This window comes from Podarcis gaigeae (genome assembly GCF_964106915.1).
Source record: "Podarcis gaigeae genome assembly, chromosome: 3".
NCBI classification, from domain to species: domain Eukaryota; kingdom Metazoa; phylum Chordata; class Lepidosauria; order Squamata; family Lacertidae; genus Podarcis; species Podarcis gaigeae.
In genome coordinates, this window is record NC_139680.1 from 41,288,690 (window position 1) to 41,315,478 (window position 26,789).

At 42.8% G+C, this 26,789-nt stretch overlaps 1 protein-coding gene across 2 annotated transcripts in view; it reads right to left on the reverse strand.

Moving 5' to 3' along the window:
* The window catches only part of SNAP91 (synaptosome associated protein 91), a 68,888-nt gene extending 45,463 nt beyond the window's left edge, over positions 1 to 23,425 (reverse strand). Inside the window, exons 1-4 of one of the 2 annotated variants that reach the window (XR_014561909.1) lie at positions 23,325 to 23,425; positions 21,616 to 21,775; positions 2,889 to 3,031; positions 2,021 to 2,096 (exon numbers count right to left, since the gene is read on the reverse strand). Coding sequence is in view for 1 of the 2 variants with exons in the window: in XM_083730166.1 (XP_083586292.1) it covers positions 2,021 to 2,096; positions 2,889 to 3,031; positions 21,616 to 21,745 (349 nt within the window). In the remaining variant the exon portion in view is untranslated. Of the gene's footprint in view, positions 1 to 2,020; positions 2,097 to 2,888; positions 3,032 to 21,615; positions 21,776 to 22,723; positions 23,110 to 23,324 lie in introns of those variants that run through there. The other variant, XM_083730166.1, reaches the window with a different exon arrangement.
* Positions 23,426 to 26,789: the final 3,364 nt, after the last annotated feature.

The window sequence follows — 26,789 nt, forward strand, 5'->3', positions numbered from 1 at the left end:
CAATCCCACCTGACATTGAACTCAATGAGCTTTGACTATCAACGATTTTTGCTTTAGGCATGATCCCTAGAACGTAACCCCCATGCAAGTTGTGGGCTTACTGTAATCTACACTGATATATGTGTTTTGTTCTTTTGGGTGACTGGAAATAACTGGAAAATGGTGTTCAAACTGACCTTTGGATAAATATAATCTGATATATTGATAAGCCACGGTGGCCAACAGCATACCTTGCTTATTCATTAATTTTACTGCTCCACTCATCTTGCCATCTTCCAATACCATGTTATCCTGTTCTGCTATCATTTTGAAGCTACGGGTAGTTTTGATAAACAGATTGCAATGCGCTTTAAAATAAGCTCTTCATAACAAATATTCACAGGCACCCTGGTCTAGAAAACAGTTAAGATGCAAATACATTCAGCCTATTGGATCCCAAATGCAACCAAATCAAATAACAGAATTTAAGAGGCTGTGCTGGAAAAACCTGAAGTAAAAAATGTTCTATCCAGATCTACTTTGCAGTTTGATAGTATAAAGAAATATCTGCTTTAATGTGTTCTACAAACTGATCTAGAAAAGGGGCAAACTAAACATGCTGAGGCATTTGGAGACTAAGCTCCAAGCAAGGCTGAACATATATTGGGGCCAAAATACCTCTTTATACTTCAATCTGAATCCCCCCTGCTACATGGAAAGATGGTACCTCCTTAACATCCAGACATTTCAGGAATGTTTCAGCCTTGAATCTCATTAATATTCTCCATCTATATTTCACATATAAAAGATGGGCATGCCCAGTGTCTAATTAGTCCTGTTCGACAACGCCCAGAATTGTTATTCTTAGGACTTAAGGATTTACTGAAGAATCATTCCAGTAAAAATCATGACTGCCCTTTTGTATCAAGCACCCTAGGCTCTCCAAAAATGGTAAAACAAAACCTCTACCACTCTCATGTGATCGCTGCTATTATCATATAGCACATCTGAAAGCTTCCATTATGTGCAAGCAGAAGTCATTAGTGGAAAGCAGATTTGCCTGCTATTTATTCTTTATATACTGTAGCACCATCAGTGTACATGCTGCCTTACAGATGCGGCATAGACATGTCCCTGTCCTCACAAACTGCAACAGACATGGGGAGACACAACAAAAAGATATGGACAGACAAAGAAAAGGATGCAGGCAAATCAAATTGCACAACTTGGCTGCATTTGTACCCTATCCCCCAAAAGTAATAAAATTCATATACTACCACAAGCTTAAATAAAAGGATTAAGAGAAAAGCAATAGTTTAAGTTTCATGTTTACCCAGAATTCCACTGTAAAGCCATCAAGACAATAATTTGCCAAATTTGAGCTTTGGGTGTGAAAAGCTGTAAGTCTCAGTTCTTCTTGTGGTACAGAAGCCAAGAAGGGGGGGGGGGGATGAAGGGGGTGGAGAGATGTTGCTTTGATAATGTAACCTTCCTATTCTGGATGAGAACTTCATCCTGGACGGAGGACAGATAGCAACCACCAGTGGCTACTCCTTCTGCTGTTCTGAGATTTTAATTTTTGCCTACATACAGTACAACTGTGTGCTCTTAGGAATGGATTTTTGGCTTAAGATGATGCAAGGAATCAGAAAGAAGTTATTATAAAGCAGCAGATAATATTAGGAGCTTAGTGCTTAAGTGTATGGTTCCAGGCTTTCAAGTATGCAATCCCCATACAAGGTTTCTTGTGACACCTTTGGGGAAAGAACAGAGCACTGAAATTACACAAGCTTAAATAAGTCCTTCCATTGTAACATGTTCTCTTCATTTTCTTTCCTTTTTTTATTCTTGCCTTATCCCTCCTCCAAATAGCACACGTTTCCTTTTCCTTTCTGCTATATTAAAAACAGTTCCTATGAAGAAAACAAGGCACTTGTCCTCTGCCAATATATTTCACGGGGGGTGGGGGAGGGACGCATTTCTGCCTAAATGATTGCACATATACTGTACCAGGCAAACATTATCAGCAAAGGGTTCTTACCATGTGATCCACTTTTGTCCAAAAAATTGCTGAGATTGAATAGTGTGTTTCTAGATGCCAAATACTGAATAAACCTCTAGGAGGAAGGGAGGAAAGGATAATATTAGTTGTGTATGTCCTTCAACATTATCCTCTCACTATTTCATGACAAACCCACAAGCATGTTTCCTTCTAGGTGAAAACCCATGATAATCATATTATAATAAATGCCATGCCTTACACATCTCTTGCCAATTTGAATAATTCTGCCTGGAGTGGATACAGATGGCCCAGTGCACAAAACTAAAGTCTGCAATGCTTTCTTCCACACTAAAAAGACTTAATCAGACCATCCAGGGGTTTTGTGTGTGCTTAACAATGCAGATATAAGAACATATTCTAAAATGTCACTACTCATATAAATAAGATTCCAATATGCATATGGTCAATTGTGCAATTTAACCCTAAACACAGCAAGGCATCACATTTTTCACATGGCCAGAACAGTGCAAAGATTTTGGCTGGTGTTATGGAAACCCCTGAACCTAGAACTAAAATGGCTCTTTCTGGGCAAAATTGGTACAGGCATGAGTATTGCCATTTTCTTTATAAGTATCTGTCTCAGCATTTATTCCTATAATATTTTTACTGTAGTGAATTTTGGAATAAAGCTTTTAATCCCAACAACTGAGTCAAGAGTCCAAGATCCAAGTGGGAGCCAGGATGTTACCAGAAACCCTGCTTCTCTGGCACTATGCAGGGCTCCTTTGGAAGGACAGGGAAGCCCCTTTAAGTGGGAGTTCATGCAACTATTTGATTTGGCCTCCTTGGAAGTCCTCTCCCAAAAGTTTGAGTGAAGGATAGCTTTAAGAAAATTTTGTGCACTTACCTCATTGCCATGAACCATTAGATGATGCGTTGCAACTAAGGCTTTGAACACAACCACCCAACTACTGTTTGTTGCTCTCTCAAAGAGTGTATCAGCCATTTGAGGAATATTGACATTTGTCTCATTTGTGGCTTGGATAAGATCTATTTTGGGAAAGGGGGAATGATAACTGTAAATACAGAAACTTTCAGTTTTGTTATTGTTAAAGACCATGCCATTGCAGTTTAGTGATGTAACAGTCACTCAATTTCACTACTACACTTGGACTTTATTTAGAGCAACCTCCTAAATAATTGTTTGCCTTTCACACATGATTGTCACAAGGGGATGTGCAAACATACCATAAAACAGCTAAAAATATTTTCTAAAACAGTAGCTGGGTTTAAAAACAAATACAAAATGAAATGTAAGGCAAAGCCCTTTTAATCCAGCTAGGAAAGCTTGTCAAAACAAAAATATATTTATTACCCAAGATCAATCACTACAGAAACAATTAAGACAGGAAACCAACTTTCCTCTGGACTGCCTACTACTGCTAGCCAGAGACTATAAATGGGAGTGGTTCTTTACAAGCATGATCTGTGCCTGAAAGAGGAATAACCCTGTCCACAATTCAAATCATGTTGAAGTATAATAACTGAAGCTTAAAAGACGCAAATTGCCTTCTAGGCACTTCAAAAGGCTCCTTCCTTTTCCTTCTATTTGCTGTGGATCTTTCCTTTTATTTGCCATTTCAGGGTTCTGAAATCTGTGTTTGCCAGAGATGTGTTCCTTAACCATTCCCCCTAGTATCCCTTCCACCAGTCACTTCCACTCACTTGTCCAGCAAGTCTCTCCTCATTCCTAATTTGTGAGAAGGACAAGATCCAATATCCCTTCCTTTGCCATTGCCTCCATTGACCTGCTTTTGAAAGATGAGTCTCAGCTGACTTACCTGTGGTATGAAGTCAGTGGACATAAAGCACAATTATTTACAGTTATCCCCCCCCCCCTTCACTTACAACTAACTTCCCTCCTTGCACTACATTACTATGAAGGTGAATAAGATGGGAATTCATCCCAGAATTAAGCATTTATATTTCTAGCTCCGCAAGTTTGGGAAAGAAGAGGGAAAAAGTGACATGATTTTGAAGCTAGACTAAAATTAAAATGAAGTCAAAATCCTTCCATTTGCTACATTTCAGGCAGCTTTACCCATGTACTGGGCCCTGTATCATTTGCCAAATTTAGCATCCAATGCATAGTTTCACTATTATTAGCCAAATAAACCAAAGGGCACAAAGCCAGTCTATCCATCACGGTCCAATTGCTATTTGCTGCAGCTATACCTGCAGAATATACCCCAGAAAACACAACAATTGTATTATCATCATCATTTATTAGTCACTTTTCTTTACAAAACATAACCTAAGGCGATCCAGACCAACTCCTCCCACATACTGATCTAGAAATGCCAAACAGATATGCCAAGGGAAAGGATTACCCCCATGACAGTCTCTCCAAGTTATTAAGGGCAGTGAAATTTGTTCTGCTAATGTTGCAAGAGTCCCTATCCCTACCTTGACCAAAGAGATTCATGTTTTGACTCAGGAAACTAACAACGTAATAGCCAAGAGGCACTGGCAGATGCACAGGAACTGCAGCTCAGATAGAGATACACCATGGTTCTGTCCTCACAACACATTGCTTGTCTAGCTTTTCATTGACAGATCCCAAAACAGGATTCAGTCATTAATTAAACTTCCAGAGAAGGTTGCTGAGCTACTTTTGAGCAATCTTGCATTCAAAAGCTCTCCATGCCCAGTTTGAGAAATGCTGCAGCAATTATTTATTTAAGTCTCAATTTCTGGGACTAACATGACATCTTTTTTTTCAGCTACAGAAGTAGGCATAGATATGTAAGCAAGAGAATGGAGAGGGGGCAGGCTGAAAGGATGTTGGTGAAAGGAATTCAGCTCCATATTTGAACAAGGCAGATGAATGTAAATTGTCACTGTACTCTTCATTTATACTTCTTCCCTAGCAGAGCAAACGAGAAGCAGCATGGGAATTTTCAAGCCTCTAGCAGCAGCCAGCACATTAAATGCTGAAGCCTAGCTTTGTGTCACCTCAGCTGACCTCGACAAAGTGCGACTCACTAGTCTGTTTCTTTCTTATGCTTTTTCTGTATTTTTCTGTATTTTGCTTTGTGGTGGTAAGCTTAAGTGTACTTCTCCATTTCTACCAGTGCTCAGAGATTAGGGGTCACAGTCCTTGTCGCTGTTGTTTCTAGTCTAACCTGCTTTGCATCCCTCTGGCTTAGTGACGGAAGTTTCTTCTCAGGCACACCTAGTCCCAAAAAAGCTTAACTTGTTTTCAGCCTCCCAGAGACAGACATACACAAATTAAGACACAAATTAGAATTTCTTTAATTTGGCACTAGTCCAAAACAGAAATACTCAAAGCAGGTTACAACAACCCCATGAAAACAAAACAGTAATATTGCTCAAGGAATACAAACAAGTTCACAACTGTGACCCTTCAAATGTAAGGGTGTAAAGATGTAGCAATATACTGTAATGGAAGCATTACAGACATCCCTCTAATTCAGAGAGGATTGGCTAGTACCTTTTTTATGGTCATTCCGGGACCTTTTCATTCTCCCATGCCAAAGGGTAAATGATCTTACCGTGCTGGTTATTTTTTAATCACCTTGGTTTAGTCATCTCTCTAATTTTTAAGCTGCCAGTTTATTTTATGATATTTCTGTTTTATTATTTATTTTAATTGTATTTTATCATTTCATTTGTGTGTGGTGCCCAAAGCACATGTTATTTGGCAACCCTTATATAATTATAGTAAATTTTAAAATTAAGTAGATGAGCCAACAGGAGTGTGATTCTTCACTAGGCTACTTGTAAAAGAAATGGAAGTTGCCACACAGCAGATTTTAAATGATATAGAAGTATACTGATATCCTAATCGCAAGAACTAGGTGAGTAACATGTCATTGTGAAATAGGAATTAAAACAAACAACTAAATATGCACCTTCATTACCATAATTTTATTCTAGTGACACTTGCTAACATCTGGAGCTAAAGGAAGGTGCCTCATATCTTTTTTCCCCATACCAATACAGTGGTACCTTGGGTTACAAACACCTCGGGTTACAAACACTTCGGGTTACAGACTCTGCTAACCCAGAAGTAGTACCTCGGGTTACAAACTTTGCCCCAGGATGAGAACAGAAATTGTGTGCCGGTGGCACAGCAGCAGCGGGAGGCCCCATTAGCTAAAGTGGTACCTCAGGTTAAGAACAGTTTCAGGTTAAGAACGGACCTCTGGAACGAATTAAGTTCATAACCAGAGGTCTCTTAATTACACAGTCTCAAATGGCAATTTTAGGTCTTTAAAAAAGGACATTCTGTTTCACTGCAGTTTCTTGGCTAACAGTGATGAAATATTGTGCAATCTGCTCTAAATGTGATCTCGTTACCATCATTACCAAGGGTCTGCTGCATAATTAGTAGGGAAGATTTAGGAAAGTAAGGGCTCTAATTGTTGCACTCATAGCTGAAAAACAGTTCCTGCAGTCATTAGAAGCAGGCTGTCTTATTAAGTCAGCCACAGGAGCTGTCCACTGTATTAAGTTCTGAATTTTAAGAACAACTAGCTCACCAGCTACCCGAAGACAATACTCACACAGGGCTTATGTCAACAAATGTCTGGTCCATTCTCACCATCTAATTCTATGTGAACATCTTTAAAGCCAGAAGAAAACAGCAGAACTTCAGCTGCTATAGGAGTAGCTATGAAAGAACAGCAATAGTGAAAGTGTGGCAGGCATACATGTACGGAAGCATGTGAGAACAGGGGCCACAAAGGTCAGACCCCTAATTGCAGGAACATAAATGCTGTTTGCTATTCACAAACACCAGAATGCTACTTTAAACACTTGCATTGAACACCTCAGGGAATTTAAGATAAAACACAGTTTAAGTGGACATTTAGTGAATATTCTTGTAAAAGAAAATTATAACTGCCTTTTGAAGGAATAATATTCTGGTTTTCCTGCCTAATTTGCTTTAGATATTCATGCTGCTTAAATATTCATTTAAACACTGTAAATTTACACAGGTAAATTTATGGAAACAGTGTCACACATTTACTCTAATATATTTTTGACAAACAGTGCTTCTATTTTTAGTGTTGGCATTTGTTTCCACTCTATTTTTGTTTAGGCTAGTTAGCAGCACATCGCCTATCTAGATCTAAGTAGGTAAACTATCAGACCTAGAATGAAATGTTATTTTCACCTGAAAATTTGTGCACCCTTTAATAAACACTGTAAAACACTTGAAGCAAAAAACAGGGGCTACACTGATGAGTTATGCTTGAAGAAGTGCAAAATGCAAAATGCCTCAAGGTCCAAAACAGTTAAGTCACCTGCAGCTAGTTACTGATTGGCTGTCAGGTCTCTGAACAGAGTCATGTCTTGCTAATATTTCACTTATAGTTTTCAAAGTAATAACTAGGCCCCATTTTCTACAAGTCCATAAGGTCTATGTAAAATACTCTTCTGCCAGTAGAAGAAGAGTCTACCATTTTTAGAGTGAGAATTGGTGTGCTGGTTAAACTAATGCACCATGAGCCACATAGGTTTCAGTTTAAATATCACTGAGTTATGAAAAGCAGTTTATACATTACGCAGAATCAAGTGGCAAAACTTCTTTATGACTGTCCCAACTTCAGACTGCAAGTTGGGAGGGACAGAAGAGATTCTCTACTACCTGCTAATGCCATGGAAAAAACTCCCTCATGCAGAAATGGTACGTTAGTGAAAGGGATTCAGTACAGCTTTCTTGCTAGAATGCTAATTATTTGACATACAGAGAGTTTCTTTCCATGAGATAAGTATGCTAACATGCAACCTCAGCCCTATTGAAAAAGTACAATCCAGGAAAAGCTTAAACACTTGGTTCTGCTCCTTATACAAACTGACCCTTATTAGCTGACCTTTGTCACAGAAAATCTCTTCTGTCTCTAATATGTAGATGACAATACCAGCCTATCTTGCAGGGTTAATGTAAAAAGAGATTGAGAATTTATGCAAAGTACTTCTGGTACTTTCTCTTTTTACTTCACATTTACAAAAGTAGCAGCATTACTTGGTTGGAGCAGTCATTTGACAAAAGCAAGAACATTAAGTAGTGCGCTTTAGGACTAAATTTGATGGGGATGGGGTTTCTTCTTTTCAATATGTAAAGTAGCTAGACCAGAAAGCCTACACAGTAGATTAGCTATTATGACAATTATTTAACATATTATGACACCAGCAACTACCTGGCAGCCCATTTATTCTCTCTAAAATTCTACTGGCAGTATTCCAACATTTTATACTGTAAGTAACAGCAAAGGCCTTACAATGATCAAGAACTCTACTCCCCAGGCAGCCTAGTTTCTGCAGACCCCTTGTGGCCATCCCCGGCAGGAAAGATTTGTAAGAGATGGTGAAAAGGTGACATACACAATATTCATCTTTAATGATTTGTATGAAGCATCTTTTTCAAAGAGCATCAGGACTGTGATGCTTGCAAACAAGATCTAAAGTCAGAGAGCTCATAAGGACTCATTCAAGGAGCAGCAGTCTACCATCAGGTCCCCATGCTGGACACTTATCATTCTGTCTTCAGCCCTGCCACTGAAGCCAGAAGATGGTGGTAGTGGTGGGACATAGTTTGAACTTGAAGAATGCAAAAGTAGTACAACACGTTGCACTGCACCAGTTTGTTCTCTCAGCCTTGCCTCACTTTGAGCCTGACTTAACAGTTCAGATACATATCCGAACCACACTTGTAGTTGTCAAGAGTTCAGCTATATGCAAGAACAGAGCACAGCATGCACTGCTCTCATTGCCAATGCATGGACTAGACTCACTAACAAGCTCATCTTTTCTGAACCTCCTTTTGATAACCTGTTTTTAACTGGCCTTTTAATAACTGTGAATGTTGCTGCCTTTGTCAGTTTTGATTGTTTTGAGATAAGATTTGTTTTTGTTTTTATAATAGTGTGAGCTATGCTTGGTGAGCTATGCTTGCCCAAACTAATGTTCCAGATAAAATAATGAGGCAAGTGGCTAACTGCAAAAATCTGACTTAGTTGGTGTTACTAATGATGCTGCTACTAATGATGATGCTACTCCACCTATTCTAGGTCTCCATGAAATAAAAATTAATCCACTTGATAATTGAATTACATATTATAAGCACCCTAGAAGAGTTCAGAAATACAAGTTGTTGTTATCTATAGACAACCAAAGAACAGGAGAAGTATTAAGCACTAGAAGCATACAGTTCCCCCTGCTTGTTGAAGGAAATTGGAAGATTACACTACTACAGTGTAAGCACTATTTAAGACAATCTAGGCTTTTGTATGCGTGGACACAGGACAATGATTTTGGAATCAAAGTTTACTTAATCCCAAGGTCAATCAAATTAAAGTTTTATCAACAGATATGTCCTCCCAAATCTACAAAGTCTAAGCCATTTAGGGCTCCAAAGGCCACAACTGACACCATGCATTGCACCTAGAAGTGCAGGAGTTCAGCAATGAAGGCTTCAAACCATATGTACCAATAGCAACTCACATGTAAACACTTTTCAAATGTAGAACTTATTACCACAGTCTACTCTTAACATTGCCAGGTTACATGATCACTGCCTGATCTAAGACAAGATCCTTAGAGACCAGCTAAGTTTGTTATTAGTATAAGCTTTCGTGTGCATGCACACTTCTTCAGTTACACTGAAACAGAAGTCACCAGACCCTTATATATAGTGAGAGGGTGGGGAGGGGTATTACTCAGAAGGGTGGTGGGACTAGACCAACAGGACAAACCCTACTCCAAAGAATAAATGGGCATAAATCTGACATCAGGAATCACAAGACAGAGAAACCAGTAGGAGTTTCAATCTTCTTCAATCTTCAATCTTCCAGTACATTCTATACAAGATGTCAAAGTAGCTGTCATATTACAAAAGAATTTCAGAAATAGACTGGAAAGAGAAGTTGCTGAACAGCAACTTATTACCAAACTTAAAACCATGGAGAGAACTGGTCTGAATAGAGACATTGGATTCTTATCTCATTATACTTGATAAAGCTAATTTAAGCCATCTCACCCCTTGCTTTTCCTTGTAAGACCAATTGCAGTCTTTAACAGTCATCAACAGGTTTACCACACCTATCAGCCAATCACCCATTCCCACCACCCTTCTGAGTAATACCCCTCCCCACCCTCTCACTATATATAAGGGTCTGGTGACTTCTGTTTCAGTGTATCTGAAAAAGTGTGCATGCACACGAAAGCTCATACTAATAACAAACCTAGTTGGTGTCTAAGGTGCTACTGGAAGGATTTTTTTTTTTGTTCCTTAAAAAATGCACTTGAGTTCTTTATACAAAACAGACAAGGGCCTTCTCTTAGTCTTGAAAGTTTTTCAAGAAACCAGATGTTTAAAGCTTGTACCCTGTTGAGATGTCATCCATTTCTGCCCCTGCTTTCCTAAAATCGGGGAAATGCAACTGGACCCAACTGCTCCATGCATGCTTCCACATTTGTACACAGAAAGAAAGAACTTTCAAGTATTATTAGCAGGTGTTCACACACAGTTATCCATTAAAATATAACCATTGAGATTATGGCCTCTAAAGCAACTCTTCAAATTCTAAAAATGACAACTTGATTACCGTACTGGCATTTTAGTTGTTAAAAAAAAAGGCTTCCCAGAAATTTTCTACTTAGGTTTTCTTCCTAGATGCCATACCTCATATTTATGAGGGACAGCCAAGTTTCCATTACAGCCTAAAGTGTTATGACTGAAACATGTCTTGAACCCCAAACACATGGTACTTATATTGTCAAATTATCACTTTCAGTAGCACTCTCTCTCAATAATTCATGCAAGGAAGCTGTCCCTTCCATGCTAAACCAACATGAGAGCTACAAAAAAGCAGTATTGCTTGGTGCATGCTATTATTTAGTGCCTAATGCCTACATCAGCCAGGCTCCCTTGTTTAGCAAAGCTTCTCCTAAACCTCCTTATGCTGACCTTTCCTGCCAACTGCATTATTTCATGTATCAATCCTATGCCCTGCTTTTGGCTGGCAACCTGGAGGCTCCCTCTTCAGTTAGGATGGCGTCCCACACTACATTAAATACACTTGGCACCAAGTGTACTTATTACTTTTAAGCCAATTTTTGGTCCCTTCTAGAAATCCATCATCTATGCACTGCAGCCACCCACAGTGGAACCAATGTGAAAGGTAGTCTTGTGGGACAAAAATGTGAAACACTCATAATTAAGGATGGAAGGAACAGAGAACTACCAAAGGAGATCAAGTGTTTTACAGGTGCCTCTGGATGAACACTGTGCTCCTGCATGCCACACAACACACAGGACCCCTTGCTTTTCAGGATCCTTATCTATGGAGGGTTAGTTGCCCGGTTTCAGAGAATGGCAGGTTCTACCATTCTACAATTGCCATGTTTCATAGGAATGAATATTAACCATTTATTCATGTGCAAGGAAGTTAATCACTGACCTAGCTCCTGCTGGCAATGCCCATTCCATCTACTGAAGCATATCTCTCTCCCCAATTTGCACACCAGGGCATCTCTCTCTCCCCACTTTGCACACCAGAACTGTATCCTAGATGGCAGCTTGTTTACTTTCTTTCCAACTGAATTAAATTGCTGCATGTATCTCGGTTTAAGAGCCTTGAGTACGCATTTCATCCTTGCACTACCCCTTCCAAGGGTGCCACAGTTAACCAATGTTTCCTGTTATGTATGAATTGGGAAAATATGCTTCCCAAGACTGAAACAAGTCAGTATCTTAAACATCAACTTTAGATGATTTGATATCCTGAATTATTCTGGTTTTCCAATTCAGACCCAACAGGAAATTAAGACCATGCATCTCACTGTTTAGTAAGCCGAGACATACTCCAAAACAGGCCAACAAGTGCTTTCTAGAACTGCACAGCCCAAGCCTTGAGTCTACTTCTTGGTCACTCTTTCCTGTGACAAAGAATGAACCCAAGAACTGGGTTTCATTTATGGGACAAATGATACCTCCTCAAATAATGGTTTGTACCTCTCGCCTCTAAAATTCTGACCTATATCAAATTAAACCTCTAAGGACCATCAATTAAATTACCTTTTGCAAATTTACTCCATTTGTATAATTTATGGAGAGTTGCAAAATTCAGATTGGCTGCAAACAGAATTTAAAGCTTGTTCCCAGGACTACCAGAAAGTTCTTCATAGATGGTGAATTTCAGCTACAATCCTAAGCACACTACCTAGGAAACAAGTCCTATGGAGAATAGTGGAACTTACTTCAGGGTAAACATGCTTAGGATTGCAATTAGCTTCACAATCCGCTTAGAACATTAAAGTCCAGACCCGAGTCTAGAAAGCTTGTTTCTGTGCACATGTGGAGCTTTTTTTCACTATAATCTTTTAAAAGCATCTCTCATACTGCTTCTAAAGATTTTATGAATTAGAAGAGTGTGAGAAGCTGCATGCACACACATATATGTTTTTCATTTGTATCTACATTGTAGAATTTGGGGGGCACTCCCAGACCATGACATTTCTGAAATTACATGCACTACTGAAATCATGTTGACTAAACTGCTCCTTAATGTTTAAAATGCTCCTCAAACTGCAGTTAACCTCCAACTTCCTCCTCCTCCTCCTCTTTCCTTCTTGCAGACAGCATACAGAGAAAGAATGCAGGTGATCATTCTCAAAGTGCTATCTGAATCACTGATATTATCTACTCATACTGCTTCAGTGGCCACCTCAATAATTTAGCCCTGACCAAATATCTTACTAAGCAATTTGAATTCAGCATCTTAAAAAACAAAAACAAACCAACAAAAAAACCTCCACGCATTATTATTGATCACTCTGCCACCACCATTTGTAAATCCAGGGGCAACAAGCTTATGACTTCTTCTGAAGATAAGCAATCATTATCATGAAGATGCCATGGTAAGCAACAAACAAGAAAACTGCTAAATCCTTCCTGCTACACTCCTCTCCAAGCAACATCAGGAGCAACAAACCACAAACCTTGACTTACCATGATATCTGAACCAGTGTCCAAGGTTTGTTTCTCCCAAACAAGTCACAACCAGGAAGCCAGTAAGAAACCTTCACTCCAGATTGTGGTTTATTTGGAGAAAAACAAATCATGAGCCCCAGTTTAGTCATCACAGCAAGCCAAGGCTCATAGTTTGTTGATTCCACTTGCAATAGGGAAAGAGAACAGTGGGAATGATTCAAAATAGAAATTCAAGAGGGGTACATACTGTGGCTCTGTTTCCACACCAGGGCAAAAATGTGCGTCGCGTCTTGGATCCACACTGCTAAAGACTTTTCTATTTTGAGATATCTTAATGATCATCTGAACATATCACCCTTCAGACATCTAGGTTCTATTACTACTTACACATAGGCACCCCACTGCCTCTTGCCTTCCACTGTTCTTCACTGTTATGATGCCCGCTGGGGCACCTTCTCAACTCAGTGCCCAGTGCCAGCAAACTGGCCACACTCCCCTAAATCCATCTCTGTCTGCCTTAAAGGGTAGTTTGGAAACTTCAACTGGTCAGATTCAGCAGCCAGATTGTTTACCAATGCAAGATGATCTGAACATATCACACCCATTCCAGCATAACCACAGTGGCTTCTAATAATTTTGTGCTCTCGATTAAAGGCACTGGCTTTGACCTATAAAGCCTTATGTGGCTCATTTTCCCCACATGAACCATCATGGACGCTGCATTCATCATGTGCTCCCTCTGAGTGGGGGTGTCCTCATCCTCCCTTTTTGTATAAATATGAGTACATTTTTAGCTTTGCTCTGATTTTGCTTTATGTTGCTCTTAAACTATCTGCTATATTTTTGTAAGTTGCCTTCAGTTACTTTTGGTTAAGAGCGGTGGACTCATAATCTGGTGAACCGGGTTCGTGTCTCCGCTCCTCCACATGCAGCTGCTGGGTGACCTTGGGCCAGTTACACTTCTCTGAAGTCTCTCAGCCTCACTCACCTCACATAGTGTTTGTTGTGGGGGAGGAAGGGAAAGGAGAATGTTAGCCGCTTTGAGATTCCTTAGGGTAGTGATGAAGCGGGATATAAAATCCAAACTCTTCTTTTTGAAAAAAATAAAAGGGGGGGTCTACCTAGTTGAATTAATCGTGCTCATCCCCACAGTAAACCATTCATAAAATGCTAGCCTAACAGCCTATTTGCTTTGCTCTCATTTCTTTCCTCTACAAGGGAAGTGCTTATCTCTGGAGAGTTACTGTGGAAGTCCCAGTAGTGTGCCTTCTGCCACATGTACATTCATTCTATTATTTACTTGCCTTCTCCAGCACAACAGCCAGCAACCATTAAAATTCAACTTCTGAAGGACTGTTTTCTGAGAAACATGTTCCAAACCATGGAATGCAAAAACAAAAACTAGGGCACACATAAAAAAAGTTGTAGAGGGTCACAAATTACTATATGCACATTTAGGACCATGCTTATGTTTACTTAAAAAGGGGAGGGGAGGAATGCAAGTCTCAGATTTCCCATCACCACTCTGAGTTTAAACATGTCTGTCCCTTTCCCCAGTGGCATTGGTGCTTTTCTGAACTATCACATTCAGCCACTTTTAATAGCCCTAAGTCATATAGCATCTTTCCCCATATTTCTAATGTGGAAAGATGCTATGTGATTTAGGACTATTAAAAAGACAGGTACCTTTAAAAACAAAAACAAAAAACTTCCCCTAGGTTGCAAAGCAGGTCTCTTGAGATGCTTCACTATCCATACTATAGCAGGACAGATGTTGCTCGAGCATCTAGAAATGGAAGACACCACATTCCACTTATCAGAGAATCTGGGTTTACTTCCCCTTTGAAGTCAGGGCATTCACAATACCCTGAACCTCCCCACTCTGTCCCATATTCTGCTGCTCGTAAAGGCAGAACCAGGTAAGCCTCTTCAAGGTAAGCATTTTAAGTCACATTTGCTCCTAGAGGCATCATACTTTTTCCTTACCCACCTTTTTAATTAATACCACATTATTACACTTTGTAGCCAAGGCCATTATACATCAAACAACCTGGTATATCAAGAAAAAAAGGAAACAAGGGAAAGAGAAAAGCAAATAAAAATGGCCTTTGAAGGCAAAAATGAGCAGGATAGCAAAAAAGAAAAAAGAAAGAAAAAAAGAGGAGGGGACAGTGACTAGATTACAAGGAAAAATAAGATCATTTTACATTTTTGGAATCATGATGTAGACACATCATTCTCTTGTGAGGCATTCTGGGGTCTCAAGAGACATCGACTGTGGCCCCATAAGCTCAGCAATGTGGTGGCTGGCCAAGATTTCTTAGCCCCTGTCCTATTTCACTACACTGTACTGTCCCCTGCTCCTTGCCACTGTTCACACCTGAACCCCCAATGATGCTGCCACCTTACTGTTATTAGAAAAGCAGAGGCTACCTTTGTAGTTTCTCCCAATTTTGACTCCTGTGCCTTAAAGAGCAGTGTGCAAGCTCCAAGATCCCTAACACCAATATTATTCTCCAAATGCCTTTCCCCAGTCTTTCTCCTTTTTGCTATTACAAAACAGAGGAGTTTGTTCAAGAGCATACATAAATTTCCCCATAACTTGATTACAGTTCCACCTTGTGCTTCTTACTTACAAAGCTAATCTCATTTCTCCAGAAGTATATTGCTCCCCACCCCAAAAACCGCATGGCCAACATCTACAGCAGTAGCTGATTACATGAATCTTCAGTACATACATCTTAATTTATTCAATGCAGATGAAATAATAATAATAATAATAATAATAATAAATTTTATTTATATCCCGCCCTCCCCAGCCGAAGCTGGGCTCAGGGCGGCTAACAACAATAAAACCGTACAAAAGTGCAGCACAAGCAACACTCTAAAATCATTCATTATAAAATTAATTCAAATCAAGCCACTGGCAACCATTGGGCCAGAGCTCCGCGAAGATTGCCGAGGGAGTGAGTCAGGCTGTGCCCTGGCCAAAGGCCTGGTGGAACAGCTCTGTCTTGCAGGCCCTGCGGAAAGATGTCAAGTCCCACAGGGCCCTAGTCTCTTGTGACAGAGTGTTCTACCAGATCGGAGCCACAGCTGAAAAAGCCCTGGCTTTAGTTGAGGCCAGCCTAACTTCTCTGTGGCCTGGGACCTTCAAGATGTTTTTATTTGAAGACCGTAAGTTTCTCCGTGGGGCATACCAGGAGAGGCGGTCCCATAGGTACAAGGGTCCTAGGCCATATAGGGCTTTAAAGGTTAAAACCAGCACCTTAAACCTGATCCTGTACTCCACCGGGAGCCAGTGCAGCTGGTATAGCACCGGGTGAATGTGATCTCGCAGCGAAGACCCCATAAGGAGTCTCGCTGCAGCATTCTGCACCCGCTGGAGTTTCTGGGTCAGTCTCAAGGGCAGCCCCACGTAGAGCAAGTTACAATAATCCAGTCTGGAGGTGACCGTCACATGGATTACAGTGGCTAGGTCAGGGCGAGAGAGGTAAGGAGCCAACTGCTTAGCTTGGCGGAGATGGAAAAATGCCGCCTTTGTTATAGCTGCAATCTGCGCCTCCATGGAAAGGGAGGTGTTGAAGATTACACCCAAACTCTTAACGGACGGTGCTGGCACTAATTGCACCCCCGCAAGAGATGGGAGTTGCGCCCCCAATACCATATTGTCCCATCCCAGCCAGAGGACCTCTGTCTTCGAAGGATTTAGCTTCAACTGGCCCCCACGTAACCATCCAGCCACAGCTTCCAAACATTTAGTCAGTGTGTCTGGGGCTGAGTCAGGATGACCATCCATCAACAGATAGAGTTGGGTGTCATCGGCATACTGATGGCAACCCAGCCCAAAACTCCGGACAAGCTGGGCGAGGGGGCGCATAAAGATGTTGAAAAGCATCGGGGAGAGTATCGCACCCTGAGGTACTCCACACACCAAGGAGTGGCGCAATGACAAACCCCCCCCAAGCGCCACCCTCTGTCCCCGACCAGAGAGAAACGAGCGCAGCCATTGAAGGACTGTGTCCTGGATCCCCATGTCGGCAAGGTGGTGGTCCAGAAGTTCGTGATCAACCATGTCGAAACCTGCTGACAGATCTAGAAGAATCAGCAGCCCCGACCCGCCTCAATCCAGCAGTCTACGAAGATCATCTGCTAGCAGCCTTCTTAGCAGCCTTCACCGCCATCTTGTAGGTTTTCATAAAAGCCCTATAAGATGTTCTTGAGGCTCCGTCACGGGCACCCCGCCATACTCACTCTAGCCGTCTGAGGTCCCGCTTCATTTTCCGGAGCTCCTCGGTAAACCAGGGAGCCCGGTTTCTACGGGGTCGCAGAGGGCGCTTAGGTGCGATCTCATCGATGGCTGCCAGGAGCTGGATATTCCAGCCCTCAACAAGCTCAGTCAATGAGTCGCCAGGGGGAGCAAGGTCCCGCAAGGCTTGGCGGAATCTATCAGGGTCCATCAGCCTCCGCGGGCGAACCCAAATCGGCTCACCACCTAAGCAGGGTGGGGGTGGAAAGTCAATCCTGGCTTTCAGAGCGTAGTGATCAGACCATGGCACCTTCATCGAAGGAGACATGATCACATCTATACCTACGCCAAAGATCAAATCCAGCATGTGGCCTGCTTGATGTGTGGGGCCCGAAACAAACTGGAACAGCCCTAGTGTTGCCATGGAAGACACCAGGTCCAGAGCCTGTGAGGAGGGAGTGGCATCAGCATGGATGTTGAAGTCCCCCAATACCAATAGGTTAGGGAACTCCAAGGCCCAGCCGGCCACCGCCTCCAATAGGCCTGACAGGGTGGCTGCTGGTGCTAGGTGGCCGGTACACCAGCCAGACAGCCAAGCTCTCCTCGGAGCCCCACACTAGGCCAACACATTCAATGCCGGGGATCGATGGCGATGGTAGAGCCCTGAAAGGACAATCTTCCCGGATTAATAATGCCACCCCTCCCCCCCCGGCCCACAGTCCGCGACTGGTGGAGGACGGAGAAACCCGGGGACGCCATCTCTCGTAAGGTAACTGTTGAAGTGGGAATATGTATCCCTGGGCCAACAGCATTGCCACTCACCCATCTCAGTATTTCTAAGGCATAATTACATCTAGGCATAATTACTCACATTTTTCACTGAATTCAGTAAAATTTCTTTCCAATTAAAAATCACAGCAAACATGTGTGAATGGTTGGGTGGGAGAAGCTTATTATCTTCACATATTAGGCCAAGAAGATTAGGGATGGAAACTTAACAACTTCACATGTCACCATGTTTGCATGTTTATATGTTAAAAAGGTCGCGACAATAAGGCTAGATGGAGTTGCTTAAAAGATTACATTATCCTGCCTTTTGGATTCCTAATATAATGTAGTTACCGTGAAATGTGGTCTGATAGTCAGACAATAGCCAGGAAAGGTTAAGTCCCAATGCATCAATCACTGCCTATAAGGTTGTCAGCTGGCAATTTCAATTACCTCTGTCTCTAAACAGATCTGCAGGTGCAAAAAAGAGGATGTGGTCACTATTTCTACTATGCCCCTGCTTTTTAGTTCCAATATTTGAAGTTTTTAAACAATGTCAGGCTAATCATTAAACTATGCAGCTTTTCTATACAAAGTGATTACATCAAGGGAGCTAAACAAAACCCAGTTGGATGCCAAAGAGTAACAGTGCAATCCTATTCTGCTAAGTGAGGATAGGATTCCTACTGCATATTCCGCTGCACCCAGAGAAGGTGATGCTATAGTGAATTTACACCAGCATAACCCTATGCTGCACAGAGAAAGTCTGGCTGGAGTCAGGGGCATGGTGAGAAGTGTTGTACTATTCTAGGAAAATGCATAATTTAGTCTCACCTCTAGAGATTTCATAATGCTATCAGCACCACAAGAAAACACACTTCAAGTCAATGGAGACCCAGAAATAGGCATGCAAACCCCTATTTCCCTCACCCATCCCATATTAGAGAACAGAATGCGGCACAGGGAACAGCTGTAGCTCAGGAGCCAAGCGCATGCCTTACATGCAGGAGATCCCAGGTTTAAACCCTGCCATCTCCAGGTGAGTCTACCTCAAAACTTGGAGAGTCACTGGCAGCCATAGTGGACAGTATGGATTTAGAGCCCAAATGTGGGTATCTAGCTGTTTTTGGACTACAATTCCCATCATCCCTGACCACTGGTCCTTCTAGCTAGGGATGATGGGAGCTGTAGTCCAAAACACTGCTGTAGACCCAAGTTTGGGAAACACTGCTCTAAATCCATACTGTCCACTCTGGCTGCCAGTGACTGCAAGTTTGGGAAACACCAATTTAGAGAAACCAATGGTCCTGACTTGGCATAAGGCATCTTTCTATGTATCTACTTCACAATAGTCCACTCCACAATAACTCAGAGCAGGGCTTTCAATGTGGCTGCCCCCTGTTCTGTCAAACAGAATTCCTGTCAATATGCACTTTCCAGAAAAAAGTCATTTTTTGTTTTGACAAGCTTTCCCAGCTGGATGAATGGGTCTCTGCTTTGTATTGTTTTTAATTTCATCTTCTGCCATTTTCTATGCTGTTTTAGCCATTTTTATCATATTTTCTACATAGCCTTGTGACATTTGTGGAAGACAGATAACCATAGTAACAAAATTATTATTATTATAATAATTAATAATAATAATAATAATAATAATAATAATAATAATAACAATATACTTATATGAGCCCTAGCAAATGAATACCAATCACATAACAAGCATGGCACAAGTTTTATGTTATTCTGCCCAAAGAATCAAAACACACACAGGTCCCACTATCCAAACACTTGTTATTGAAACATTCACATGTTATTGAAACATTCACATGAGGAATTAGTACCCAAACCTCATTATACACACCACAGATTCAGATATCCAAACAGCCAGACTTATGTGTAGTACTGTAAACAAATAAGCAGCCTTATGTTTTGCTGGTTTGCAGCAGGTGTTTCACCAGAAACCATGGTGGGAAGTGGGAGAGATCAGACAAATCTTTTTTCAGAGGGTTGTCCTGGGTTTCCCAGTTTTGTTTTTGTTTTTTTGTTTTGTTTGTCATTTTGGGGTCAGAATTCCATGGTCGGAATGCATGATAAAATTCCCCCATAGGAATCAATGGAAATCATCTTCTCATTAAAAGAACGCTCACCTAACAAACAATTCCTGGAGAATGCATTGTGTTCAGATAGTGAGACCTGCTTGGATACAAATGTACATCTGCAAAACTTTGTGTACAGTGTTCTCTTTCTATCACAGCTCATTACTTAAAGGAAGGGCCTGCACAGACAGCTATGCAAAATCAACAATAAAGAAGGAAGTGCAGTCATAACACTTATCCATCTCAGCAACAGAATATTTTGCCCTGAGAAGCTTGTGCTCTACAGATCCTACCTCCTTCAGCCCTATAGAGTGTGGCAAGTGTGAATGGAAGGGGGCACATTTAACCATGACACTGTCCCTCTTAAAAGAGTTATCTGCAGTCTGCCACCAGCTGCCAAGGCATCTGAACTCCTGACCCTGTACTAGAACTTGTGGCTGCAGGTGTGTGTGCTTGCTTGTCCTCCTAACCCAGCCTTCATTAACCTGGTGCCCCCTAAATGTCTTGGACCACAGCTCCCATCAGTCCCAGCCAGCAGTTACAGAATGCACCTGTGCAATGTGCACAGGAAGATGTAACAGGGCCCTGTGATGTCATCATGGCATCCCTTCCATTCACATATATTGATGGTGCCTTCTCTGTGTGGGTTCTATGGCAGTACTGATGAGCAACTTCATTACGGATGGGTGATGGGAGGAGTTCCTAGAGATGTTGTGTGCTGGTTGATGTCTGTGGACCTTCTTATTTCTACTGGTGTTGTTTAGGTTTCTATTTTGCTGTGTTGAGTACAGAAGATCAGAACTACTCTCTCCTTTGCTGCTCGCAGTATTTAGGATTACAAACTGTAATATGAGGGCCATAAAGTAGGATTAGATGGCCCAACCATGGTCTAGCCATTTTGACTACCACTCCCTGCAATATAGAATGAAGGCCAAATGAGTGCAGAATGAAGATCTAACACAACTAAGGATGGCTGCACAAAATAACACAACTAAGAGCACTACAGCGATTTCATTTGGGATGAGTGGTGCATGTGACATACTTTAAAATTTTCATCTTTCCTACCCTTCTTGAAAGATACACAATGGAACCATTACAATGAACAAGAATCATTCAGTTTTGCCACGATCAAACCAACCTCTCTGTAGAGATAATCTCCATATTACAGCAACTCAAGTCAACATCCACCCTCATCTAAACTCATTCGCCCAAAGCATGGCAAGAATACTTTTGCAGTTTCCAAGTAGTCACAGGCCTTTTCTCTCTGATACATGCACCTGTCCTAAAACCTGAAGGTCAAAATGAAGCAAAATAAGGGGACTAAGTCATTTCTGAGGTGTTATATTGCTACAATAAAAAGTTCATTTTTTAAGCACTTCATTTAATTCTAATGGCAGAAGAAACTGATTACCCAGAGGGCAATGGACCCCAGGAGCACAGAACCACACAGATTCCCTAGCCCTCCACACGCGAACCACTTATATAAAAAGATGCTTACAGTCCAGGTGTTTTTTCTTGGGCCCCATCACTTCATGTGTGGTTGCTTTGCAGACGGCTCTAGCTACAGCTGATCCTGTAACGCTGTACTGAGCAGCTGCGATGCGATCTGTCAGCGTCTGACCCGACATCTTCGGCTAATTCTAGGACTGCTACCACTTCTACAAGGGGGAGGGGGGAAGAAAAACAACTGAGGGGAGGATAATCTTTTTTTAAAGGATATATATATATATATATATATATATGGACAATTATTTAACTAGCGAAAGCTGATTTCTAAATCCTGGCTCGTTCCAGGTTCCCTCCTTCCTCCTATGCCACCTCCTCTGTTGTGTAAGTGTTTGCATTGCAACTATATCCGAGAGATTCTGGGGGCATTGTAGACGAAACAGAAATATGCCCACATAATAATACTGTATATGAATTCCGAGGGTGTGTGTGTGGGGGGGTGTCCTTTCCCTTGCCTGCCTCCCTTGAGTATGATGGCGGTTCCTGCAAACCACTATGTATCTCATCTCTCTTGTTTATGGGGGGTGGGGAATAAATGAAGCTTTCTCCCTCCCCTCCCCGCAACCTCACAGGAGATCTCCCAGCCCTGGGCCTTCCTGACAGAGCCCCAAGAGGGCCCAGGGACTGAATTATCTAGCCAGTCTCCAACACGGCCCTGTCCCCACCGCTCCCTCCTGCTGCTGGCGGGGCTTCTTACTGCAGCAACGGGATTCTCTCGCCTTCCTCCCTGCGTTTCTACCTCTCTCTCTCTCTCTCTGGTGGGAGATTATCATATCATTGCGCCATGTTATGCCCTCTCGGTGCCTTTCCCCCAGCCAGCTCTGTCTTGAAGACAACCGCAGGCCGCCGGTTCCCAACCCCAAACCACCCCACCCCGGCGATCTCTCACACCCCGCAGCCCCCCGCTCCCCCTCTCTCCCCCCTACCCTCTCCAAGCCGCTTGTCTCCTTCTCCTCGCCCTCTGCAATGCAACCCTCCCCTTTTTCCGGGGGGGGGGGGAGAGGAACGACAGCAGAGGCGGCGGCGTTTGGCTAGTAGTCTTGCATATCTGCATCTCTCCCTCCCTCCCTCCCGTCCCCCCACCTCGCCTCGGGGATTACCAAGCAGTGCCCAGCCAGGCCTGCTCTCCCCGTCCCCTCCCCGGAGAATGTGGAAGTGCCCGAGGCGGCAGCGGCAGGAGCAGCAGACCTGTCAGTGCGTCCGCGTCCTTCTGGCGACTGCCGCGCCTCTGCTCTGCCCCTCGCGGTGCTGCTGGCGCTGCCTCCTGCTCGCGAGGAGGCCACGGTCTCTCCTCCTCCGCTTGCGCCCCCCCTCCACCCAACACGCTAACCTCTCTCGCCCCCGCCCGCTCGCAGCTGCGCTGAGTCCCCCTCAGTCCGTACCGGCGGCCCCCTTTGCTCCAGAGCGCGGGAAAGGCGCGCCCTGGGCGCACACGCCGCCGCGCCCTCAGGTGCAGGGAGAGCAGGGATGCGCTAAGGCCGGAGCGGGTGCCGGGGGAGCTCTCCACGACCGCCGCCGCCGCTATTTCTAGCCTAATCCCCGGTTGCCTAATCCCCGGTTGCGGCCACAAACCTTCCCTGTGGTGCCCCTGCTAGGATGCATGTATGCGTGCAATACGCAACCCCCGACGCGCGCTCTCTCTCTCGTGTGTGTGTGTGTGTGTGTGTGTGTATGTGTGTGCCTGCGCGCGCGCACACACACCTCGCTCCTTCCTTGCCTTTTCTTGCCGGCTCTTCTTGCTCGTTCCTCACGGGGCCTCGCAGGTTTGTGGCTTCTTCGGAGTCAGGTGACTCGGAGCAGACGAAGCGGACAGCCCTCTAGGGGGCCGTAAGAACCGGATAAGGCCTTTCCCCCCCCCAACACCCCCCCGCGCTCTTAAAAGGGACACCCCTCGCGGGCCGCGCGGTGGGAATCTCCCCGCCTTGGAAAAAAACCGCGCGCCCAGTCGTGGGAAGGGCAGCTGCTGACTGTTGAGAAACCGGGGTGGCGGCGCCCCTCTTCCTTTCCCACCACCAGCCCAATAGTTTTACTATATACGTACATCGGTGTTATTCAACATACCTGTATTTTTGTTTGGGGGTACCTTTCACTTCAAATATGTGAAAATATAGCAAGATCTCTCCCCTTTGGACTGTATTATTTCTAATTAAGTTAGCATATTATCAAACCATTTTGTAAAGAGCCAAAGGAACACAAGTGAACAGCAAAGAACCTGCACAAGCAGCGCTGACACCAAACGCTACATATAGTAAGTAAAATAGAAACATGCCACCCAACCCCAACCCCAACCCCACCCATCTCTCCCTCCCTCCACCTCTTTCCCCCTTTTCTTCCTAATGTCTCAACAAATGATTTGTAAAAAAAGGTTACATGGGGGAAATACAAGAGAGACATTGCACACACTTTTGTAAATCAAGAAAATCTTTAATAAAATAAAAATAAAGAGCTAATATCTGATTTGCCTGACTCTACCAGGCTCCTTCACATTTCATCTTCTTTGTTGCCATTACAGATAAACATTATTAGCTGTGTAACCAGATGGATGAGCTCCATGGGAATCGCTTCAGACTGGGTAAAGGTGCTTAGAATGGCGCTGCAGGTATGTTCATAAATAGTTCTCATATGAAACAGCTTCAGATTATAACTTCCAGCGCAACTATAAATGCTTTCTAGCCACTTAAGTTGTAATTCAAATTGTATTATAATAATGACAGAGTTCCTCATTATTTTCAAACGTCTTTACTTTTATAATCACCTGCAATTGTAGTTAAACTCAGAAAATTGCTGTATTTTAAGAACTCAGAAACTGAAATTGCACTATCATGATGCTACATTTCATCTTTCCCCGTAATGACAAATTGAGCAGCAATAAGAGCTCGTAAGTCATGAGTGAAGCGGTGCTGCGGAAGGGAGGCATGTTGGAAAGATGTGGATGCATCTCATTAGTCACGTTATTAAATAGACCTGAGTCAGTCTGGTACCAGTTGCAGTGGTTTATATTTGCTTACTTTTTCCTGATAGGCCCCCTAATGTTGTCTGAGAATCCCAAAACAATTTTGCTCTTGAATAGTCACATTGAATTTAATCCAGAGGTGGTATCCTTCAGCTCTAGAGTTCTTGGTTTCAGGATGTACAGCTTGCTTATAAGATAACAGTAGATGTTGAATTATTTTACAGTTGCAGTGGCCTCTTAATTTTACAAACTAGCAAAATACCAGTCCTTATAATGAGCAGGAGCCGAGGTGTGAGGTGAAGTCATACTGCAAGGAGAAATCCTATTCCGCTGAGAAGTGCAAAGCTAGAACATGAGGCTTTTCTTCTAGTGCTGGGATGGAAAAGGCAGGTTTTCCCACCACCACCAGCTGATTAGGTCTGGTTTATTAAATTTCTACATTAAAGGTAAAGGTACCCCTGCCCGTAGGGGCCAGTCTTGACAGACTCTGGGGTTGTGCGCCCATCTCACTTAAGAGGCCAGGGGCCAGCGCTGTCCGGAGACACGTCCGGGTCACGTGGCCAGCATGACAAAGCTGCATCTGGCGAGCCAGAGCCGCACACGGAAACGCCGTTTACCTTCCCGCTGGTAAGCAGTCCCTATTTATCTACTTGCACCCGGAGGTGCTTTTGAACTGCTAGGTTGGCAGGCGCTGGGACCGAGCAGCGGGAGCGCACCCCGCCGCAGGGATTCGAACCGCCGACCTTTCGATCGGCAAGTCCTAGGTGCTGAGGCTTTAACCCACAGCGCCACCTGCGTCCTAATTTCTACATTACTCCACACTATAAAAAGTCTTGAAGCCATTTGCACCTAGGAGTAAGAGCACAATTAATAGAAATACATATGAATTGTTCTGAGTTTGCGGGGCAGGAAGTACGGTAGGCTGTGTGTGGAACTCTTCTAACTCCTGGATCCAGCAAGTGTTAAGGCAGGCTAACTTCCTGTGTTGAGGTGATAGCTTTGGTGATGGGCCATTAAAGGTGGGGAAAGGGAAGGGGGCTTTGTGAGGGATGGGCAAATGGTGGTGTTCCTTCTTCAACTCATATATGGTTAGAAGGACAAAGCCTGAGTTAGGAGTTGGAAGTTGCAATAATGTGGGTCAGAAGAGAAATGGCAAGCTGGAGAGAGTGTCAGAACAATGTTTGATTTCTGTTTGAATCCAAAGCTGTGGCTATGGGAGAAACAGGACCATATATAAATAAACCATATATCATAAAGCCACCACAGTCTCTATTGTGGCTCATTTCCAAAATGAAGCACAAAGTGCCTGGAACCCCTGGAATCTCACACCGCTTAGAGCAGGCATGGCCAAACTTGCTCCTCCAGCTGTTTTGAGACTACAACTCCCATCATCCCTAGCTAATAGGACCAGTGGCCACGGATGATGGGAATTGTAGTCCCAAAACAGCTGGAGGGCCAAGTTTGGCCATGCCTGGCTTAGAGAGTGAGGTAGCATGTAACAGTATATTAAAAATACAGTAAGAAACAGAACATCCTACCAGTTAAGTCCTTGAGTGCCACACTTGGAACCGTACACCATTGATTTGTAAAAAGGCATTGATCTCTTTCCTAATGATTTAGCATGCATTTTGTAATTTGCAATATGTATGCATTTATATGTCTTTATTATGTATATTTCTAACATGTCCTTCAGTGATCTGTGATGCCATTAGGGCAGCTAACAGATCTAAATTGCCGAGAGCATTGCAATATACAAATTATAACATCAAATAACATTTTAAAATAATCATGACAATACTGTAGGAAATATATAGTGTTTGGGAAAGGACTGTTATTATGATGGCTATTTTATTATTAGGCTGTTTGTCAGTATGCTTTTATTATGTTTTTATTATTGATGTTTTGTGATTTGTTTTTAATGTTGTACACTGCCTGGAGATCTTCTGATACATAAAGTGTATGTGCATGTGTGTGTGTAATAAATATCATCATCATCATCATACAGTTGCCCACATTGTATTAATCCCCTACAAAGGCCAAAACATATACATCTTCAGGGGCTTCAAAATGTGAATGTTGGCAACAGCTGTAATGGTGCAGCCCCAAATAAGACCCTGTATAAGTAATCTACAGGTCATATTCTGCCACAGTTGTTAGAATGATCATTAACATACTGTGAAATCACAGCAGCTCAGCCAATGACTGGAAAGGAC